Source organism: Podospora bellae-mahoneyi, chromosome 3 (genome assembly GCF_035222275.1).
Source record: "Podospora bellae-mahoneyi strain CBS 112042 chromosome 3, whole genome shotgun sequence".
Taxonomy (NCBI): domain Eukaryota; kingdom Fungi; phylum Ascomycota; class Sordariomycetes; order Sordariales; family Podosporaceae; genus Podospora; species Podospora bellae-mahoneyi.
The window spans coordinates 1,163,781-1,185,010 of NC_085882.1; the positions used below are offsets into that span (position 1 = coordinate 1,163,781).

A 21,230-nucleotide genomic window follows, 5' to 3' on the forward strand; every position below is an offset into this window, starting at 1 on the left:
CACCTTCCTTGTCTATTGACTGGTAGCAGATTGGGAAGGCACATGTGGAGTTTGAGGGAAGGAGCTCCCGACTATCACTCGATATCAATTTGTAATGGCATCTTCTAAGTTCATGCAATAGCTGATGCCAACTGCATCGCCTGCGGACGTAGACACGACGAGAATAGCCATCCGACAAGACCAAAGTGGCAGCCCATGCTCTGAGAGAAAAAGGGGATGGTTCGGGACACCAGGTACGATTACGCTGCGATTCTTCGAGCAAAGACAAAAGAAGAGGTTATCGTCTTCCGGGAAGACGGCAGAACCGAACTGGCATTGGAGGGTTTGCAGCTCACCCGATAGGCAGGAGTTTAACCTCCACTGCCCGTTCCATCAGACGATGTCAACGTCATGGCTCTCAAACTCGTCGAACTTTCGACGCAGGAGCGGGTCGAGATCAAAACTTGATAATGCTAAAGATTTCTATCGGCTGGCTTTGTTGGAGACCAAAGGGAGGGTGGATGTGGCGTAGACTCGCTCATTCATGGCTAGTGAGCCGCCATAAAGAGAGGAGCGGGATACTAGAAACCTGATATCAGGGGTTAAACGCACAGTGACAACTTCTTTGTCGACCACCGTCTTCCTCCGTCTCCACTACACATTTCATCAAGATTTAAGTTTTGTCTCCTCACCATCCCACGTGGCCATGAATGATACTCGTTGGGTCCAAGGGGGTTCATCTGATCCAGCTGAACTAGTTCGGACCAGCAACACACGGCCTTGATCGATCTACGGGGTAAGGTATTCAACACTCAAAAAGAAGGATGCATTCCACTGAGCCTTCGCCAACCGAGAGGGGGCGCGCCAGACTTCCGTCTCTCACTCGGGCTATTGGTACTTGGGATGAGGAGGTTGATCACCACATCAACGGTCACCTCAAAGGTCATGCCAACAGCCAGGCTGCCAAGGCCAACGGCAAGACTGCTGCGAGGCCAAATGCACCCAAAAAGTCACATACCTACGACTGTTCCCGGCCACAACTTCCCGGGACTGCTGCCCCGGTGACGGCGCCCTCTTTCAGGGCGAGCAGCTATGTAGCAGCTGTCCAAAGCCTCGACCCCCGACCGCTCGAGCAGCTGCACAACGAGCGGTCCTACCTCGTCTACAACCTCCAAAAGCAGGGCCAGCGTGCCACCCGGCTCTTCCAAAAGTATGCCGCTCTCGAGGCCCTCATGTCGGGCAACCAGGCACCCGCCGAGGCCAAGAAGTCAAAAAGGGAGATGTCCTCTCTCAAGAACAAGATCAGCGAAAGTACCCAGCAAGAGCAGCTCATCCTCATCCGCCTCGGCGAGCTCCACATTGAGCTCCAAAACCGAGACCGCTGGATGCAAGTCCACCAGCCTCTCCCTCCTCAGCTGCTCCCCATCATGCAGCGATACCCCCCCATTCTCGCTGCGGCTACCGCCGGCGTGCATTACCATCCCCAAGGGCAATACTACGAAGAGACCCCCTTGACCGCCACCGCGGCCCCCTTCTCTCCCGGGGGAGGAGAAGAGTACTTTTACGAGAACGAGGAGATCTACGAAGAAGACGACCCAGGCCACCCCGCCGCCCTGGACCCAATGTCCCCTTGCTTCACCCCCGCGGTGCAATTCTCAGAAGACATCTGGTCCCGCTCACTCCGGCCTACCTCTGACAATCATGGTCTTGAGGAAATCGGCCCCAAGACTGCGATTCCCGAACCGGACTCTTCCTCCACTGCGACCACAGAAGAGTCCGATATCCCAGGGCAGTCAATGCCCATCAAGCAAGAGGAGCTGGAGTCCTACCCCGGAACTGAGACCGATAATGACGCTCCTATTCCCTCTACTGCTATCCGGGTCACTACCACTACCACTACCACGACGAGACAGGAAGAAGATTCCAAGTCGTCTGGTGAGAAGGTGGTCAACGTGAATGACTCGACCTGGGCCACGGAGGAGGACGACTCCGAGCCGGAGGATGTCAACGCGTGGAAGAAGAAGCTGAAGAGGCTGAGCCATCATGCTGTTCCCTTGGCGCTGAGGGCGAGGGATAAGAGGATGAGCTTGCCGAGTTTGAAGGACTTGTGGCCGAGGAGCAGGAAGAATAGTTTGGCTTCCTAGGCAAGGTTAATATTCTTTTTATTTTATTTTTACGTTTAACGGCAGAAGAAAGGTTTGGACTTTTATTAGAAAGCGATAACCTGACAAGAGTAGGGACAGAGAGGGGTATGTATAAATAAGCATCATCAAAACAAACAATATATAAAAGAGGTCGGGGGCGGCGGTGGGGGGGCGTGTTGGGAATGTTTTGTTGGCGTTTTTGCTTTTTCGTTATCTTATTATGAGCAGTTACGATCAGATCAGACTGGTACTGGAAAGCAGGGAAAACTTGTACTATAAATTACCTACCTTACCTACCCCATATGTTTTGCAAATATTTACTCTAGTGTGTTGTCTCTCATAGCTGACCACCGCCAAACACTTGACTCGCTTTGCTGTTTCGCTCAGATGCCCATCTCATATCATTCCTCCATCAAGCAAACTCCCCATTAACCCCATCATCAAACCCCATCTGCTGCGCCGACAACCTCTTCTGCCGTCTCGCCTCACTGGCACTAGGCGGCGGAGGGGGAAGACTGAAGCCCCCTCCCCCGTTTCCAGGTGGTGGCGGCAAAGCAAAACTATTCAGACTCTTCCCCCTTCCTCCCTCCTCCTCCTCCTTCTTCTCCCCCCCTTGTCCCTGGTTTCGTCTCCCAAACTTCCCCCCGAGATTAATCGTAATCGTCTCCCCCTCCTTCAGACTCCAATCCTTCTTCTCTTCAGTCTTTTCCTTCTTTTCCCTTTCCGGCTGCTGCTGCCCCCCAAAACCTAGCGATTTCCCGCACTCCTGCAACGCCAAATTGAAATCAAAAGCGTCGCTCCGCTCCTCAAACCCGACACCTAACGTCGCCTTTTTTCCCGTCCCGGGGTCGGACACTCTTAATGCGAAGAACCGGGAGGAGTCGCTGCATGGGGTGACGATTGCGGGTGTGGTGTAGGGCGCTGCTGCGAATAACTGAGGTTGTCCATTATTATCCGAGGAGCTGGTGGTTGACTCGAGCAAGATATCGACTTTGAGCTCGGTAGTCTCAGGCGAGAGCGACGTCTCGAGGATGCGAAGGCGGGAGGTGAAGATTGGGTTTTGGGGGAGGGAGGTCCAGGAGCTGGCTAGGTAGGTTGATGAGGAAGGGGAGGAGGGGGGGAGGGTGTAGATGTGGACTTTGGGGGTTATGTCTACAGGTATAAAGTTAGCTGGGGGGGGTGAAAGGGAGGGGGAGGGGGGGGATCAAACGAACGGAGGACTCGGACGATGGCGTCTGGGGGGAGGGGTTGGCCGGTGGCGGGGTCGATGGTGGTGGCGGGGTCCATATTTGGTGAGAGGGGGTGAGCAAACACTGTTGGAGAGATAGTTGTTGCTGTTGTTGTTGTTGTCAAGCGCTGAGGTCAAAATATGGGATAAGTTGGAATGATATATATATCCCAGACACAAGAGGACCCTGAAACAAGGCGCCTGTTTATGCAAGCGGGACCCTGGATCTGATGCTGGCTGGGGAAGCTTTCTCCCCATGCACATCACCCCGCTTGCTCCCGTTGCCTAGCTCGGTGCCCCGCTTTAATCGTCGGAGCGTCCCGGTAAGAGGTCAAAGTCCTAGGTGGAGAACAGGTGAGAAAGAGCGGCTATGCTTCAGTTACATGATGACGAGTCACATATGAATGCGCATTGTGTTATATGTGCCACGTTTTGTTGGACCTCGAGTCTGTAAGAAGGGCATTGTCCCTCGACGTACATGGCAGTAGCTGTGTAACGTACCTTGGACTCCTCAGGCTAACTGCGACCAAGGTGCTTCTATTTCAGAAACGAAGCCTGGACACGAAGCTCACTGCGCCCTTTCTAGACCTAGGATCACGAACTGCTGTAGCAGAACATCATAAGCCGGCCCATTGTTTGCTGGGCAGGCAGTCACAGATAGCAGCAGTTCGAGCTGTAAAGGGTGCTTGTGAAGCTGTCACTTATGGACGTCTATAGACGTCTAATCCGAATAGGTATCCAACCCTTGAAATATCCAAAACCGTTCCCTTAAATAATATACACTGGCAACCGACTCCCCAACAGTTCACTCTTTGGCATCTGCACATCGTTCTGATCAAAGTTGTGCAGCAGCAGCCAGCAAATCATCCGAAATACCAGCGTGCACCACACCGTGTTCCGCCCCGGGTCTATCCTCGCTTCCGTGTCGTCTCGAGCAAGCCGGGGTGTGGGTGCTGGTTTGTCGCCCGCCGGTTGCCGCAACTCGGCTTCGATCTGGCGTGTTTTCTCGCCGTTGGAGTCGAAGCTGGCGCCTTCTTCCAGCCGAGCCCACAGGAATCGGGACGGGTCTGGTAAGCCAATGTCTGTGACTATTGGGCGGACGTCATCGAAGTAGGCTGCCATGAATTCCGCCTCGCGCTCGCCGCGTGGCGCATTGAGTAGGTTGACGAGCGAGCGGATAGGCTTTTCCCCATGCTCTGGGTTGAGGGCCGAATGCACGGTATGGATGTGTCGCTGAATCACATCTAGAACCAGCGGCTTGGGAACCGCCGCGAGGATGGCGTCGGCTGCGCTGATGGAGTCATTCAGGACATTGAGTTGCTTGGGGTCATAGCCTTCGTCCTTTGTAGGGGGCAGGCTTTCTCTCAGTATGGCCGCTTGCTCGGCTAATACTTCCAGGTCGGACGACGTCCGCTTCGAGTCGTCCCGTGCAGCGATTGTATCGAGATGATGGGAAAAGGCCGTGAGGAGTAACCTCAATGAGAAAGCCCTCGTCTCCCAGGCATATATGGTGGGGTTCGGAAGATAGGTGTAACAACGGTCCTTTTGATGGAGAGTGCGGCCGAGCATTCCTAGAAGCTCGAAAATAACTATCACCGGATTAGCATTGACTTCAAGTAAAGGGGTGATGCTAAATACTTGGGAAAAAGTGGTTTTGTCGGGAATGTCCCTTCGAGAAATGCTCAATCGTGTTGCTGTCGCATCCTATCAGAGAGAGTGTCGCAGCGATCTCTCGACGGCTTCCTAGCTGCAATGTCTTGAGCTCCTTCTGCCTCCTGGTCGCATCAGGATTACGCAGGGTTTTATCCTCCCAGTCTCGAAGGCGATAGATCGTTGGTACGTTTCCATAGCAGAGCTCCTTTACTTCCTCCGTCGGGATCACGCGATGGTTCCTGAAGTTCGTGATGCCCGTCTTTGCAAACGTAAAGACGAGACCAAACTCGCGCACTCGGTATCCGTGGATGCTCATTCCATTTCCCTCGGCTCGATACACATCCTCGTCCTGGTCGAACCTCTTCCAGTAGAGGCCTAATGTCGCCGTGAGCTCGATCAGGTGGGTAATGGTTGTCGTGGCATAAGGCCGACGTAAAACGGACGTCTCATCGAATGTGCGGATGGTGCTTTGGACGCCGACAGCCAAAGTCGGAAACTCGAAATTGCGTGATATCCTCGAAATCCCACCAGCATTGACCCCTTCAACACTGCGCCACATGTCCATTTCCCAGGCTATCGAGTCTCTCTCCATCCCTTGAATCGTCTCCAGCAACCTCACCCAAGACGCCCGCTCGTTATGAACTGTATGAATCTTTTTATCTCCGAAGCTCGAGGGGCCAGGGTCCGGATCGTAGATCACTCTGGTGTCCTCACAGCTCTGGCGCGAGCCATCGATATACCAGATCGGCTTGCCTTGAACAGGGCCGCGCGCATTGTTGCGAGGAGCGAGGAAGATGACCGGTAACTCAGCTTCTGTCACGGTCCGTCGTCCCCGCGAGAAGGATAACAAGCCGTAAGTCTTCGTTTTTCTGTAGTCGGCCCATTTGCCCATCATTCCGCTGTCCCAGTGGTCGAAGCCGGTGGGTTTAGAAAACAAATGGGCGGCAAGAAAAACGACCGAGACGATGAATGCGCCAGCAGCTAGAATAATGGCGGCGATGCCGACGCCATCGACCTCAGCCATGTTTTGGTGTTAGATTCTAATCTTCCACACAAAAGCAGAGTGAACCACAAGGGTGATTGCTGAGGTCGAGTCGTATGTCGCCGACAGCGACGTCAGACGCGGAGCTGGAGATATTCGAGGCGAATGTAGATAGAGGGCAGAAAGCCTTGACGTCGGCGCCGTTGGAGAACTGATTGCGAGGGGTGATCCCATGTCGGTTTTGCAATGCCAGCGTCGCAAATGCAGGTTGGCAGCAAGGTTGACCGACCGACACCAGATATGGTCGTGAGTATGGGTCTCGATGCTCAGCTGCAGGCGTTCCGTCCAATAAAGGCGAATCAGCGAACCTCAATCGACCATAGCTCGGGTGCATTCATGCAACTGTGCCGCAGGAATCACTGGACCGCTCCAGCCATCGCAGCTCATGTTGGCGGCTATAGGTCAAATTGGGCAGCGACAACACATAAGAGGCCACCCACTTGGTGTTGTGTTACTCCCAGCCTTGCCTTTGGCGCATCCCTCGGCCACACCTCAGGGAAATCTGGCGCATGGGGTGTTCCCCTCTCTTCATGCGACCGTCACGCTCTGTTCTGGCGGAGAACTTCTCCTGGGACAGTACTACGCCTCCGCGTGCCCCCATCGCCATCATCGCGAATTGCGAACTCGACGAAGGTGAGGCCTTGCGTGCCTTTCACTTCGCTCTCCACCCTGTGCTCCAGCCCCGCCATTCGATCTATGCACCTCTCCAGCAGTAACCCGAAATACCGCCGACGCTCAGCCTAGGAAAGCCAATTCAGCCCATCTGAACACGATAGAGTGACCTGGGGCAATAGGCTTCGGTCTAATCAGCCCAAGGTCATTCGCGAGGCGCAATGGAGGCAATCTCACTCTTTGGGACGATCCTTAGTATCATCACAACTTTCCGCGATGCCTTCCCGTCCCTCGCTTCCGACGCGACCGATTGGAAGAACTACGAATTCTTCGACCGCGCTCGCTGGGTGAAGTTGCTCAAGATCATAAAAAACATAGAAAAGTGGCAATGGCGGTGGATGGTGTATTCCGAGGAGGCGGGACAGCAAGGAAGCCTGCAGTCCAAGTTCTGGGGCTCTTCCGCTTCTGAAATAACAGAGCACGTCAAGTGTATCCAAGACGAGGTGGCCAAGCTGCAAAAGCTGCTCAACACTCGCAGGATTGACCGGGGAGGAGGTTGTTTCGGTGTCTTTAGGAAAAAGGGGCGGGATGTCTTGTTCCGATCGGGTGGCAACATAAACAGAATCCTCGAAACCCTTGACACGCTCGTCTTGGGCCTGGATACGATGAGCGACGAGGCCTACTGGCGTCTCTGGAGACGTCAAGATTTTGGAGAAAAAGAACCACGGCCACCCGAGACCTCGGCTCTGCATCAGTTTGGACACCAGCACCACCTGGTGAAGCTTGCCATGCACACATGGTTGACGTCCAACCAGCTTCGGGACTGCTGCTTGGGTAGGGGTCGAAAACTCGAGTTGGATATCGAGCTCGACCTCTTCTTTCGCCAGCGCCCGCATGACGGGGTAGAACCAAGATCGCAAGTGATTGCAGAAGCATCTCAGACCAAAAGCCTCGGCTACACTCTCCTAGTCAGCCAACCAGACTACATGAATAGGAGAAAAAGAATTCGCCTTACCCCAGACCCAACTCGTGTGCCCGAGAGATGCAAGACGCTTTTCTCCGAAGCCTTCGACGTCGTTTCCGGTCATGCGGGTGGCGGTGAAGCAGGGCTCGAGCTGGTAACAAAAGGTCAACGCGTAACCATGAAGCTAGAAGAGCTTCAGAACGTCGTTGGCAACCTACCAGAGCCTACATCACTGCGCAGCCAACTAAGCTCGCAATCAGCGAGGGAGTCCTTGGACGACCCAGTACGCAAGATCGATCATCAAATATGGAAAATGAAGCGAGCTTTCCACATTTCCGAGTTCTGCTTGCTCTTTTTCAAGTCCAAGTGGATGAGTTGGGTATGTAGCTGCAATATCCAGGAGTATGACCTTTCGTCTCTCGACACTACTACCAACAGCACGTTCCTCGTCGACCAGCGGTATCTGTTTGCGGTTAAAGGCCTTAGCAGTGATGACAAGGATGTGCCGCCAGCGGCTTGCGCTGCGGCACCAGCCACACCGAATGGGTCGGGCAATGGGACTGCGACGCTGAAGCCATGTTGGTGCCAGTCGAAGCTGAGCGATGATCCAAAGGACAAGAATGTGGCCTCGAGTCTGCAAAGATACCCCCTCTTCTCACTGGGGTTGATCTTGGTCGAGATTGGCTTGGGACGCCCGTTACAGGAAATCCAGGTCAACAAGGCTGTTGTTGACGTGAACTCGATATTCTTCGGATACCACGACTCTTCGACCTCGGACCCAATAGTCAAGAAATCGCTCGAAGAATTGAGGCCGATTTTCAACGATGTCTTGGCTGACGACGACGACGATGAAGACAACAAGAGGGCGAAGAAAGCAGGAAGCGACTTCTATTCCGCCGTCAAGTTCTGCCTCAAATCGAGAGACCCACCAGGCGTTGACAAGACAAAACTGGAAGAATTCTTTGTAGAGGTCGTGTGGAAGTAAGAACCCCTAGATACTGTATTGTGTGCTGTTTCATGGTTCTCTGAATGCTGACCAAATCACGGTAGGTTGCACAATATCCAAAAAGACTTGATCGAACAGCGCGATGAACTCCTGCGTAATAAAGGCCAGCAGTTACTGCCGAGAAAGCAGACACAGCAGGAGGCATAAGTAGATCAGGAGATGAAGGTATGATGAGCTTGAGTGGTGTTGGGAAATGAGAATTCCAACGGGCCTCTCAATTTGTATCTAAGTCCTGCCACCGGATTGGCTTACACTTTGATAAGATAAGACCCCTCACCGCGGGGTGCACCATGGCGGGGCAGGCGGTCAGACGTGGCATTTCGACCTGTCAATGGACGAAGCTTCCCATTGAGTCATCGAAACCGTAAATGGAAAGAACCTTGATGAATTAACTTTGGATAACCCTCGAGGCCCTGAAACTTGCATCTTTAACCCTGCCAAATCTTAGCTCGAGTCAGACCCTTCCCAGCACAGACTTAACACCAACAATCGCATGCTTAGACGCATCCCACTTCCACCCTTCTCACTCCATACATTCTACCGCCTCATCTACCAGCACATTTTCCACGACATCATGGCTACCGACGAAGAAACAAAGCCCGTCTCTACGGACCTCCCAGTCCACCCCAAGCCCCAAAATGAAGACTTCGACATCGTCGCGACCTACCGCAGCCTTCTGTCGTCAGACAGGGAAATCACCATGCCCATTGCCGCCATCGAGTCCCTAATCGAGTTCCTCTCCGTAACCCCATACGTAACCTCGATGGAGCTCGTCGAAAAGGTCAAGCACCAAAAGGCCCTCCTCCTCGCCTCGGCCCCGAACCCCCTCCCCATCCTCGCGGGCGCAGATCTCTTCGAGCAGTTCCTGCTCCGGTCGCTTAGGCCGCCACCGGCAGCATCCTCCAGCTCCAACCTGACCGAGCCCATGTCCTTCGACCAGACTCGCGAGCATCTCGTAGCCAACAAGCAACTATTTGCTCAGCGTGCCCAAGCAGCAAGGGACAACATCGCCATCTGGGGCGCCCGTTACGTCTCAGACGAGAAGATTGTCCTCACCGCTGGCGGGTCAAGAACAGTAACCAAGATTCTTCTGAGGGCGGCGACAGACCAGTCAAAGCACTTCAAAGTAATCTACATTACCGAACCAACCAACACCCGCTCCCAAGCGGCCGTGGATGAGCTCCGCCAAGCGGGCCTCGAAGTCGAGACAATCGTCCCCAACAAGGTCGCTTATGTTCTTGCCAACCAAAAGAAGATCAACCTTGTTCTGGTGGGGACAGAGGCTATCATGCAAAATGGAGGTATCATCTCCGGAATGGGCACCGCTCAGCTGGCAGCTTTGGTAAAAGCCATCCCCGGAGGAATGAAGAGGTTTTATGTCGCGGCAGAGACGCACAAGATTGTGAGGAAGACGCCGATCGCGTATCCAATCGTGAAGAAAATGGGAGTGAGGCAGAGGGATATCACACGCTTTGAGAATATTGGCGTGGATCTGAACAATGAGCTGGTTAAGGAGCAGCTGCTTCAGGAGAGTGATGAGGTGGACTATACGGATCCGGAGCTGATTGATGGTATTATTACGGAGCAGGGCGTTAAGATGACGTGGCAGATTTGGGAGTTGGTTGATGATTACATATAAGGTAGTCAAATCACTTGCATGAACTGTTTTGGGGGTATCGTGATGGGCGTTCAGGTTGGGAAAATTAGGGTAGGTTTATGACCGATGGGCCTTGATCTGGCTAGCGAAGGGTTAGAAGTAGGATTAAATACCCATTTGTTTGTTTTGGAGATGGTTTTATCGTGTTTTGTGGATGGATAGACATTGTGACTGATACGAAGCACTGGATTTAAAGATGGTCAGTGGCTTTGGGAAGTTGGTCGACAACGCTTTGGGGAGAGATCATGGGCAAGCTTGCTTTCATTCAACGCTATCAATTATCTTTTTCCAGGTCTCTGATTTGACATGACAGCTCTTGTTGTATCTTGGACATGATAGCCTTATTTCGCATCTCCAATAATCATCGAGGTTAGCTCCTCTTCCTGTCGACATCATTCCCGTCCAGCTTTCTTCGAGTTTCTTCGTTCACCTTTCTCTCTGGTCTACTAGCCGCTCATAGGGTTACAAGTCAGCTTGCCTCCAGCTTTTTCGTCTAGACGAGAGACAAGAGTTGAAAGGCTTGGTTCATGCCAGTAACGGATCAATCAGACTGAGCTCTCCTGTGCCTGACGCGGTTAGGGCAACTCATAGACGGGTTGCTGGCAGGTTCCCTGTGTATTCCTGTGGTCTTCTTGCGTGAGGAAGCAGCAGCAGCTTTGCAAGTAGTCCCGAATCTTGTTCGGGGGGAAACAGGTTGAATAGATGGTCGGCGTTGCTTTGGTGGGTTCGATGGGAACACTGTCGAGGATGCTGACGAGTCACCTTGAACATCTCACCCGGCTGTGAGTAAGACTGGCTTTGGTCTGGTAGCTCCAGCCCTCGCCTTCTGCTCAGTGGCCACGAGCAGGCGGTTGAAAGGAGTATGGAGGTCTCAAGGTAGAAAGACAGGAGCTAAGATGGTCCGACGCAGCCACCGATCGATCCACCATCAAATTCTCCCCCAAACGGGCTCTGGTCAAAGCAACGCAAAGGCGGTTTCCAGCAGCTTTCATCTGCAACTGGGAGACACCTGGTACCGGATGTCGGGCCTGAACATGCCCTTGAAATGATGCCCTTTACTTTGTCTGCAGGGGAAACAGCGCTCTCGGAACAGATGGGCGGCCTTCTCCTGGTTGATGGGGAGGACAGACTCGCAGACGCACACATGATATCCTCCTCAGGGGCTGCGGCGGTCCTGTCTGCGCGCTCCATCATTGAGCGCGAGGGTAAGGTAGGTTGGACGCAACAGGCGGCGCTCTTTGGGCTTAAAAACGTCGAGAAAGACAAAACACCGTGAACGGAACTCCCTCGTGAGAGTACCACCTTCATTGTCGGGTCCCTTTCGTAGCACCTCGAAGAGAGCCAGGTTGGTACCTAGGAGAGCATGCTTCAGTGGGCTCTTCGCTGCTTTGACGGGGCGGCGGGAAGACTCTGACTCTCCCGGCAACGGACAAGACGGTAGGTAGGTCCATTGGCTCAGGTTGGCCGTGTCTTGTAAGGTGATATGATCAGGATCGTCCGGCGGGGCATCCGCTTGATTACTGGCCGTGATCATCACGAAGGCGGAAGGTATGCCTTTCCGAACCTGTTAGTGTAGGGGTACCAGACCTCGGCCGTTAGCTGGACCAGTCGGATGGAGATCTTGCTTTGGGCGGCATGATTTCAACTTGACGGCTACGATGCAGCGGTGTGATGTGGGCCGCAGGGCGAACTCTTGAATTATCACCTGGCAGAGATCATGTTTCTGTTATTTTGCACCCTTTGCTGTCGAGAATATGGTGGGCCAAACTCCGGTGATTTGTTGTGTGGCTAGTCTGATGTCGACCCTATGATGTGTAGGTAGGCAGATAGCTATTCAGCTGTGGTGACCAGAATTAGTGAGCAAGGAAAAGATATCAACCATGTGGTGATGTATGTAGTATGTGTGATGGATGATCAAGTTATCTATAAGCAAAAATTCAGCAACTCAAAAGTCAGTATTCGAACAGGACGATCTATATATAAGGTGTCCCATACTTCCCACCTTATTTCTCTGTCTTCTACCCTTTCTCAACCACCCTTTTAAATATTATGAAGCAGGTCCAAGTCACTCTGTTCGTTACATCGTAAAAAAACTCATAAACTCCAACAACCAAGTCATCTCTCTCTTGAAACATTCCGAACAAGCCTCGATCACGAACACCGTCCAATAATCAATGACCCATATAACTTCAAAATCCCGTCGTCGTCGTCAAAGGTGCCGGCTCCCAAGCCGGTCAAATGGCTGTATCTGCTCGCCATCATACACGCTGTTTGGTTTTGGGTATTCTGCTTGAATCTTGTTGGTGAGTCCCCATGGCCAAGGAGCCTTCTTGATTCTTTACCAGGTATGTTTGGGCGCAAGAAGTTGCCATCACGTGCTGCCAGCATCACTCTTGGGTGAAAAGAAGCCCTGTCGCGAGAGACATGCACGCGGGGCAAGAGGTAGGTAGATTGGTCAATCCCCTTACGGGCGACTCGGACCCGGAGAGAAGGTGAAGTTGCTCGTTGGTTTCGTCCCCGAAGTAGGGGCAGCCCATTCCACTAGGGTAGATGGTTTATCTGAAAGCAGTCCAGGTACTGAGCCTGAAGGTTCATCCCAGCGCAACAGGTGTATTTCCCTGTCTGGCCCCTGGTCATCCCTTCGAGTCGCTGAAGCGGGTTGATGCCGGCAGGGTCACGACAGCTAGGTAGACACAACTTTGGATCGATTTTCTTTAACAGTACCATTCAAACTCATGAGTGCGGGGAGGCTGATCCAGGCAGAGGTAATGTCAAAGAGCTATGGAACCCAAGGATGGGTTGGGGTGGCTTTGGTTGTCGTGACTGTTGAACCAGGCAGTATCCCGCAGCCCCAGAGACATAGTCAAAGTCTCCACGGGCTGCGCAGTCGGGTCATCCGGCTTTCTTCTCGCTCTGGACTCCAAGGTGGCAAGCGTAGTGGCTGGCGTTGTCCTTCCCGGGAGACGGCCTTAGACCATGGATACCAGTTGGTGACACAGTTGTTCCCATCCATGGTAGTAGGGTGTCATCAGCTGGTTTTCGTCATCTGCTCCGGCCGGGTTTGTTTGACTGTGAATGGCTTGGTAGGTAGGTGTCGCCAATGTCTGAGTTGATGGTGATGGTCCCTGGGACCACAACACGGTAGGTATAAAATGTGCTCCTCGGTCATCTGGGTATTCTTTCTGGCCTGACGCAAGAACAAGTCAAGTTTCTTGAAAAAAGGGATATATATAATCGTTGTTGCGACTTCTCTTCACTGAAATCTTCCCCTCGCTGGCACCGTCTGCAGAAAAAGCAACTTGTACCACCGCCAGGCACTTCGCCGTACTCATGGCCCTCAAACCGGCAGATCACCCCAGCCATCATCCCCAACCTCCACGGCTTTGCCCCCATTAGGACCTGCTCCCGGAATGAGAACTCCAGCAAAAGGACGGCTCGGGCTTGTTGGGATCATCTTCTGGAAGGAGAGCGCTATACCGGGACAGGAGGATTGGTCGCATGACAATCGCGATGCTCTCGGCTCGGTGAAGGAGTATCCAGCGAGCTTGCGACGAGCGAAGCTGGCATCTCCGTATGAATGACTGGAAGTGAATGTCACAACGCTCGCAAGTCGGTCGGTCCAGGTACTTCACCCGAGGCAGCCCACAACGCTGAGGTCAATGAACATAACCTTGAAGGATTTGATCCGACCGTGGTGACGATATTGTCGATATTTGATCGAGCTTTTTGACAATAGTTGTGGTTCTCTGGTGTCGACGACGGTTGCGCACCACAGCAAGCTCGATCTCGGGGCGGATCTTGAGGATGGCACCTTGCAGTCTTCTGGTAAGATGGGCCCAGAGAGCGTGGGACAATAATACGAATAAAAGCCTCCTGGTAACGAGGGCTCATGGGAGCACCGTTTGCGCCCTCGTCCGATCCATAGACTGTAAAACAGTCCCACAGAGTGAGGTGCCGAAGGTGTCTGGGCGGCAGCCAGGTCAGCGGGCATAAACTTCTCGACTGCTCCCGCACACATCCACCTCATCGCCACCACCACCACCAAAGCCCACCCCAAGCAGAGGTCAAACAGCAATTCCCAGCACATTCTGTAAAATGAGGAATATATATACAAAACACCCGCACCACCTATGACGCCGAGAGAAGCCAAACGTTTGAGCGTGTGGCCTTGATCGAACGTTGGTCCGTCATCTTTGTGGGCAAGGATTGAACGACGACCGATGAAATTTGTTCACACCCCTCCCCCCCCCCCACAACATGCGTCGGTTTGCTGCTCGGACAGTCGGCGCTTGTGAGAGAAAGCCAGGGAGAAAAGGTTTGGTAGTTTGTCCAATCGAAGTCCCTAGGTTGTTGGGATCCCGAGATCACTTAAGCTGTTCGCGCATCCAATCGTGAATGGTTTCCCGGGGATTGGGTACTCTGGGAGCAAAAGGTTGTCCTTGGTCTTCAACTCGAGTCAGCCCGGCGCAGTTTGGACACTGTAAACTTCCATGGCTGGAGTGCCGGAGGGCCAGAGCCTTGGTGTGGTAGGATAGCGCCGGCAGTCGATGAGGGTAAAATTTTCTCTTGGCCGTGGTGGCTGTCCGTTTAACAAGTGATTTTCACTTGTTGAAGACAGCAGCATTCATGCCGGACTGGTGGTAGGGAGTGGCGGCTAGCTGGCTTCACATTCCGGCGAGGATACGTTCTCTCCATCATGTCGATCCGCTTTCTAGAACGTGCCTGTACTGAGTGGCTGGCGATGGGTAATACAGGTAAGATGACACTGAGCAAGGGATGAATCTCTCCGCGGTCGTTCTTCTTGAGGTGTGTGAATATATATAAGAAAAGTCCAGGCAAGTCGTCTCCCACAATGTTGAGCCACAATTGTGTCGATGTTGCTGGCCAGCAAAGGATCCGTGGAGGGTGTGTAGGGTAGCGGCCTAGGAAAGTCGCTGCCGGCGAAAGTGAGGTCAAGAAAGCAAGTGAAAACTGATCAACAAACAGTATTACAGAGTTGTAGTCGTTAAGTTCTGAGTGTAAAAAGTAAACAGGAAAACAGCCATAAAACAAACACCAGGTGTGGGGTCTGGTGAAAGGTGGGCCTTGCAGGTGCTCACAGGGCGCTATTCAAGCTCAAAGGTAATGAGGTGGTTCGTCAATAAGGTCAGGTGGTAGGTATCTCTCTGAGTGTCCGACGGCTCCGTGATTTTTCCCGACTGCCGCTTTCGAGCTCTACAATCTCCGATGTCAGCAGACACGCGGGAACATGACCAAGTGTAGCGCCCTTACCTTCAAGAATTCGCGTGTCGCGGTGTCCACCTGGACATAAAGTCCGGGTAATTCTCAGTCTCCTTGATATAGGGACTTGTGAACTGGTGTCCAGGGAAGAGCTAAGAGACTAGGAAGGTGGGAAGGGTGTCTCCGCAAAACAGTCAGGCTATGACACGAAGTGAGATTCAAGCTATGATTCTAACCTATAGGATATGGTAATTCGTGTGTCCATCTCAAGTCGAGTGGGTTAGGTTCTCGCCTCGTCCATTGCTAAGGTTGGGCACTGGTCAACGAGGTGCTGCCCGTATTTTTCATGTTGTTCTGGGTCCCAGGAGCACACGGGATATCTGACGACACAGGCGCCAGTTTTGACATCGACGACAAGGTATACCAAACGGCAAAATATGCCCATAGGTCTGGGTAGGTATCCGACCAGGAGAAACATCATCATTAGTCTGTTGGACAGTCCAGGTGTACCAAAACTCTCCACCCTTGTAGGTATCTTGCACACCAGACTGAGAGGCTCTGCGACGGCACTGAAGGAGGCCAGAGCCTAGATCTGATAGGTCGTCTTGTCTTCGATGAGCCTAAGGTATGGAGGTATCTCGCCGATCGTTGGTGTTTTCCTCCGCCTGTGTACCTAGTTCAGCCAGCCAACACTGCATCAAATCGAGATGTCACCGTTCAAACTCACAGCGTATAGCTCCATACCCTGCTGCTGAGGAAAGCGGTTCAAAACTCAATGAGAACCACTAGCCAGGCGCGCGACAACCCCTTCTTCAATCCGCCAAGCAAGGTAGGTACCTATCTGGCATGGAATCTGAATCGTTCTGACAAACTGGTCAAAATCAAAACCTCATCTTCCAGTGGGTTAAACACAGGATCGGAGGTTTTGATGATCCCGCATTCAAGTAGTTGCTCAAGACTGAAGTCTCTCCACTCAGCTGGGAGAAGGGGCGAGTTGGCAAGTTTCCGCTGGTGGTTGGTTGCCTGGGAATCCAATGTACTACTCTCGAGGGGGGCATCTCCAAAATACACACGAAAGATAGTGTCAAGACTGAGACGATGGTGCCCTTGTCTTGGTGAAATCTTCTTTACGTCGTTTGGGGTTTGTCTGTCTGGTCTGGCTCTGTCCGCGCAGGTAGCGAGTCAACCTGCCGGTCCATCAACCAGTCGAACCACTCTTCGCGCAACGGTGTCTTTGGCGTTCTCGCTTTTTCTGACGTAGTAGCAGTGGCCTTTAGGAGGGCTTCAGGTTCTTAGGTTGCCCTCGGACGGGTCACGCGAAAGGATTGTCTCCAAAGCTCATCTCGAATGAATCCACATGCCGGCGAGATTGCGTGACGGTGACGGCCTGGGAGAGTGCAATGGCTTTGTCATTCATCTTATACGTGTTCTCAAGACATAGACATTGGCCCGGACGGGCTTCCAGGCTATGGTTTCGTCGGGGCGGTTGAACGGATGCGTCGGAGGAGGCTCTAATGACGACGGCACGGTGAGGAGCCTGCTATCGGGGTGAGCACCACGTCATCCTCAACAGAGGTTCATCAGAGAAGGCGGAAATGGACTGGGTATGTGTTGTATTCCGAAGAACTGATGTGAGTAGGAAGTGCCATTTTGGTATGCAGGTAGGGTATCGAGGGCATCGGTGACGCTGAGCTATGATGTGAACAACTGGGGATGGGGGTCCCAAGATTGGGTTTCAAGAAAGTATGATATATATATAAGAGAGACATGTCCGAGTTGGATTGTCATACAGCTACCTCACAACAGAGGCAAAGAGGTGTCATGTTGAGGTTCGTTGAAAAGCAAAGTCCCAGCTGGAGAATTGTGCCGACCAGAGCCATACTTGTGGGCAGATGGAACTGGGTAAACGCCAATGGATTGATGCCCGTTTGGCCGGCAAAGCGAGCGTCAAAGACATACAAACGGATAAAAGCAGCACACTCGTCATAGACTACATTGACATCCATCATAAGAAACTCCTTCATATGTTCACCTAGATAGCGTCACAAACAAAATCAACATTCGCATTGGTATAATCTTCCCCGTCCTGCCTTGCCCTGTCCCCTTCCCTCGCAATCCTCAACTCGACTCTTGACCATCCATCCATCCATAAAACATTACCGAAAAACGCAAGTCAAGTCCCGTTCCTTCGTGACAGACATCTTTCCTATACGTTCGTTTCCCACCCCGACCCAGCGCAGAAAAAAAAGCAGACAACGACCAAACAGCAACCCGCAGGAAACAAAGACAAAACAAATCAACAAAAAAAAAGAAAAAAAAAAGAAGAGAGAGAGTTTGGACGCCCATATGTCACACATAGTAGTCACACACAAACAAAGTGTTAGCTCAACAACCCCTCTCCGTGTTTTCCCCAAACAACCCCTCTCCCTGTCTTCCCCAAACAACCCCACTCATTCATATCCGTGGTATCCTGGTATCATAGTTTTTTTTTTTTGTTCCATCACCCTCACATGGTGCACAAGCTGGCAAGATTTATTTGCCATAGGCCTTGGCGACATCCTTCTTGTACTTCTCAAGAATGCCTCTGCGGTTGAGCTTCTGGGCAGCGGTCACGAGGCCCTGATTTTACGATTAGTAAGCTGACAAGAGGTGAAAAGGAGGGGTGCGAGAAAAAACTTACATTCTGAGGAGTCCACTCATCCTCGACGATAACAACACCATCAATGATTTCAATGCCCGAGAGACCACCGGCACGACCCTGGGCCTGGAGCTCCTTGAGGACGGCGCTGTGCAGCTTCTTATCATGCACAAGCGTCTCGACACTATCGCCCTCAACACCAAGCTGAGCCGCCAGGTTCTTCAGCGCTGGCTCAGCGGGAACGATGATGGCGATGGGCTTGGCCTGCTCGGCATCGGCGTACACGCAGATGTTGGCAACAACGGGTACGGACCGGTAGATGGACTCGAGCTTCTCAAGAGCAATGTACTCGCCGTTGAGGGTCTTGACCAGGTTCTTCTTGCGATCGATGATCTTGAGGTGGCCGTTCTTGTCCCACTCACCAATATCACCAGTCTTGAACCAACCATCGGGGGTGATGGCTTCGGCCGTCTCCTTCTCGTTTTCGTAGTACTCCTTGAGCACTGTGGGACCGCGCAGCCAGATCTCACCCTGGGGGTTGGGCTTGTTGGTGGCATAGTAGCCGGCATCGGGGAAGTCGACAAGCTTGGCTTCGACGGACGCGGTCATGGCACCAATGGAATCGGCAGACCACTCAAAGGGGTTGTGGAGAGTACCCATGGCGGTCGTCTCGGTCAAACCATAACCGATAATCATGGGAGCGATGGCAAAACTGATGAACTTTTGGGTCTCCTTGGAGACGGGCCCACCGGCGCTGAGGCACAGTCTGAGACGACCACCAGTGGCCTCCTTGATCTTCTTGAACACGACGGCATCGAGAAGACCGCTGCCAGGAAGACCAGCATACATCAACTTCTCCTTGAGGCCAAGGGCACCCCAGAAGAGGTTGCGGACAACGGGGCTGCCAGCATTGACCTTGCCAATGATGCCCTTCTTGACAGTTTCCCACACGGCAGGAACGCCGATCAACACACTAGGCTTAAACTCGCGGATGTCGCCGTTGCAGTTGCGGACCGAGGCATCAGAGAGGGTCTTCGGATTTCCGTAACCGAGAGTGGAACCCCACCAGAGAGCGGCGTGCTCGAAAACGAACTCGAGAATGTGGGCCAGAGGAAGGTACGTGAGCAGACCATCGCCAGGTCCGATATAAGGCTGGACGATAGCGCTGGCGCCAGAAACTGAAAAACACAAGAAAATCAGCAGGCTGCAGAGGGGAACTGGGGCTCAAGATGCTTGCTTACCGGCAGCAACAACGGATCTGTGGGTGATGGGCACGCCCTTGGGGGTACCGGTAGAGCCAGAGGTGTACATGATGCAGCAGAGGTCCTCGGCGGTGGGAGGGACGGGCTCAACGGGGTTCTCCTTGCCGAGCTTGACGAGCTCGTCAAAGTTGAGAATGTTGATGTGAGGGTAGGCAGCCTTGAGCTTGTCCACGTGGTCCTGGTTGACCTGGTGCTGGCTGTTCCAGATGACAGCCTTAACGGACGAGGCAACGGCCAAGACGTTGGTCAAGGTAGGCAGAAGATGGGGGTCGAGGAAGATAGCCTTGGCCTTGGTGGCGACCATGGAGTATCTGAGACCTTCCTCGCCGAGAGTGTCATAAGCAGTCACGATGGGCATGCTCTGCGAGGCAGCACCGTGAGCCGTCGCCAGCCAGTTGGCGCTGGTGGCAGCGTAGATGTGGACGCGGTCGGCCTTGTCGAGGCCAATCTTGCGCAGGCCGGAGCCGATCTGCAGAATCAACTGCTCGTACTCGGTGTAGCTATAGTACTCATAGGGGCTCATCTCGAAGAAGGTCCATGACTTCTCCACCTCGGTCTCGACACCATCCACAATCTTCTTGATCTTCTTCTTGTCCTGGTGTGTCCGGACGAGCTTGCGGGACCCCACACACTTGGCATTGCCGTACTTGGCGACAGCGGCGCGGACAAGCTCGTAGACGGTGGTGACATCGGGAGCAGGCCGCTCGACGAATTCTGGGATAGCCAGCGGTTGTCTGCGAACTGGCGTCTCGCCCTCGACGGGAGTCTGGCCGGGAACTTCAACAGTGAAGGGGCCCTTCGCCGTCATGCGTGGGATGAGCTGGATGGGTGTCGATGACTTGGCCATTGTGAATTATTTTGATATTAGATTCGGTCGGTGGACGCGAATAGGGAAGCTGGGGAGTAGTAACCCGCTGGACGCCGGTGGCAGGCTCAAGGTAAAGACGGGAGATGCAGAACCTTTCTTTTTGTTCCGAGTTTGTTTGAACCTTTGAGGATTTGGATGGTACACAGGATGCTTTAGGGAGTGCCCGTCGAAACGATCCAGCGAGGGGACGAGGCAGGCGACCTGGTGAGGGGATGGGGCACTAGGGACGGAGGAGGGAGAATAAGAATTCAGAACAGACAGACAGAGACGGAGACAAAGAGGGCAGGGAGGCAAGGGGTTTTTGACAAACTGTGGTGGAGAGGAGGGACAGGGAAGTCTTTCACCTCAACAACGCGAGGCACACGATTGTTTGGGGGGAGCTCCCTGGCCCCTGCGCTCCCTGGGCCCACCCTGCTGACCCCTGGCGGTTGCCTTTTTCGGCTGGGCTCTAGCCAAAGGGCGAGGCTAGGGCGCGTCCTGGCAGGCTCGGCAGCCTGGGCGTTCCACATTTCAAAGCTTTCCAGGCCATGGTCACAGTGTGCACCATTGGCGAAATGGCCACCGTCCATCGTCCATCAACACATCTCCGATCATACCCGGTTCCTGCGAGTATTTGGAGACAAGATGCCTAGGTAAAACTGAAAAAAAATTTTAATAACTTTTTTTTTTTTTTTTTTTTTTTTTTTTTAAAAAAAAACAGACGATGCCCACACATCCCACCATCAACAACACAGGACGAGAAAGCTAAACTCTGAGTAAGGATAACCCCATTCTGGACGGTGGAGAGAGGCTGGTTAGCACGGTGGTTTGTGCGGCAGATTCGGGGATCGCAGGCGGGTTCAGATTCACCTCCATCACCCTCCGTTTCCGCTTCATGCTTCATACAATAGAAATGAAGAGAAGAGCCAAGCCGAGGCGCATATGTATCTGCCTCTCTATATTTACAGGAGGGCCTCG

At 53.0% G+C, this 21,230-nt stretch overlaps 6 protein-coding genes across 6 annotated transcripts; 3 read left to right on the forward strand and 3 right to left on the reverse strand.

Moving 5' to 3' along the window:
* Positions 1 to 803: 803 nt before the first annotated feature.
* Positions 804 to 2,123, forward strand: QC761_303350 (uncharacterized protein; the record flags this gene model as incomplete). The annotated part of the gene is made up of 1 exon (XM_062877481.1): positions 804 to 2,123. The coding sequence occupies one exon, from the start codon at positions 804 to 806 to the stop codon at positions 2,121 to 2,123; it is 1,320 nt and encodes a 439-aa protein (XP_062733259.1).
* Positions 2,124 to 2,360: 237 nt separating this feature from the next.
* On the reverse strand, positions 2,361 to 3,410 carry QC761_303355 (uncharacterized protein; the record flags this gene model as incomplete). Its single annotated transcript, XM_062877482.1, has 2 exons — positions 2,361 to 3,275; positions 3,338 to 3,410. 2 exons carry the CDS (start codon positions 3,408 to 3,410, stop codon positions 2,536 to 2,538), a joined length of 813 nt encoding a protein of 270 aa, XP_062733260.1. The 3' UTR covers positions 2,361 to 2,535.
* Positions 3,411 to 4,119: 709 nt separating this feature from the next.
* On the reverse strand, positions 4,120 to 8,994 carry QC761_303360 (uncharacterized protein; the record flags this gene model as incomplete). Its single annotated transcript, XM_062877483.1, has 3 exons — positions 7,674 to 8,994; positions 4,990 to 7,613; positions 4,120 to 4,940 (listed from the first exon to the last, which is right to left on the reverse strand). The coding sequence occupies exons 2-3, from the start codon at positions 6,026 to 6,028 to the stop codon at positions 4,120 to 4,122; spliced, it is 1,860 nt and encodes a 619-aa protein (XP_062733261.1). The 5' UTR covers positions 6,029 to 7,613; positions 7,674 to 8,994.
* On the forward strand, positions 6,307 to 9,172 carry QC761_303370 (uncharacterized protein). Its single transcript, XM_062877484.1, has 2 exons — positions 6,307 to 8,603; positions 8,673 to 9,172. Exons 1-2 carry the CDS (start codon positions 6,880 to 6,882, stop codon positions 8,773 to 8,775), a joined length of 1,827 nt encoding a protein of 608 aa, XP_062733262.1. The 5' UTR covers positions 6,307 to 6,879; the 3' UTR covers positions 8,776 to 9,172.
* Positions 9,173 to 9,202: 30 nt separating this feature from the next.
* Positions 9,203 to 10,267, forward strand: GCN3 (translation initiation factor eIF-2B subunit alpha; the record flags this gene model as incomplete). Its single annotated transcript, XM_062877485.1, has 1 exon — positions 9,203 to 10,267. The coding sequence occupies one exon, from the start codon at positions 9,203 to 9,205 to the stop codon at positions 10,265 to 10,267; it is 1,065 nt and encodes a 354-aa protein (XP_062733263.1).
* A 7,770-nt stretch (positions 10,268 to 18,037) lies between these two features.
* FAA4_1 (long-chain fatty acid-CoA ligase) lies at positions 18,038 to 20,252 on the reverse strand (the record flags this gene model as incomplete). The annotated part of the gene is made up of 3 exons (XM_062877486.1): positions 18,038 to 18,124; positions 18,186 to 19,321; positions 19,385 to 20,252. The coding sequence occupies 3 exons, from the start codon at positions 20,250 to 20,252 to the stop codon at positions 18,038 to 18,040; spliced, it is 2,091 nt and encodes a 696-aa protein (XP_062733264.1).
* Positions 20,253 to 21,230: the final 978 nt, after the last annotated feature.

Coding starts and splice junctions, on each gene's coding strand:
- QC761_303370 (XM_062877484.1), top strand. CDS start 6,880: ATGGAGGCAATCTCACTCTTTGGGACGATCCTTAGTATCATCACAACT. Junction 8,604..8,672: donor TTTGTAGAGGTCGTGTGGAA/GTAAGAACCCCT, acceptor AAATCACGGTAG/GTTGCACAATATCCAAAAAG.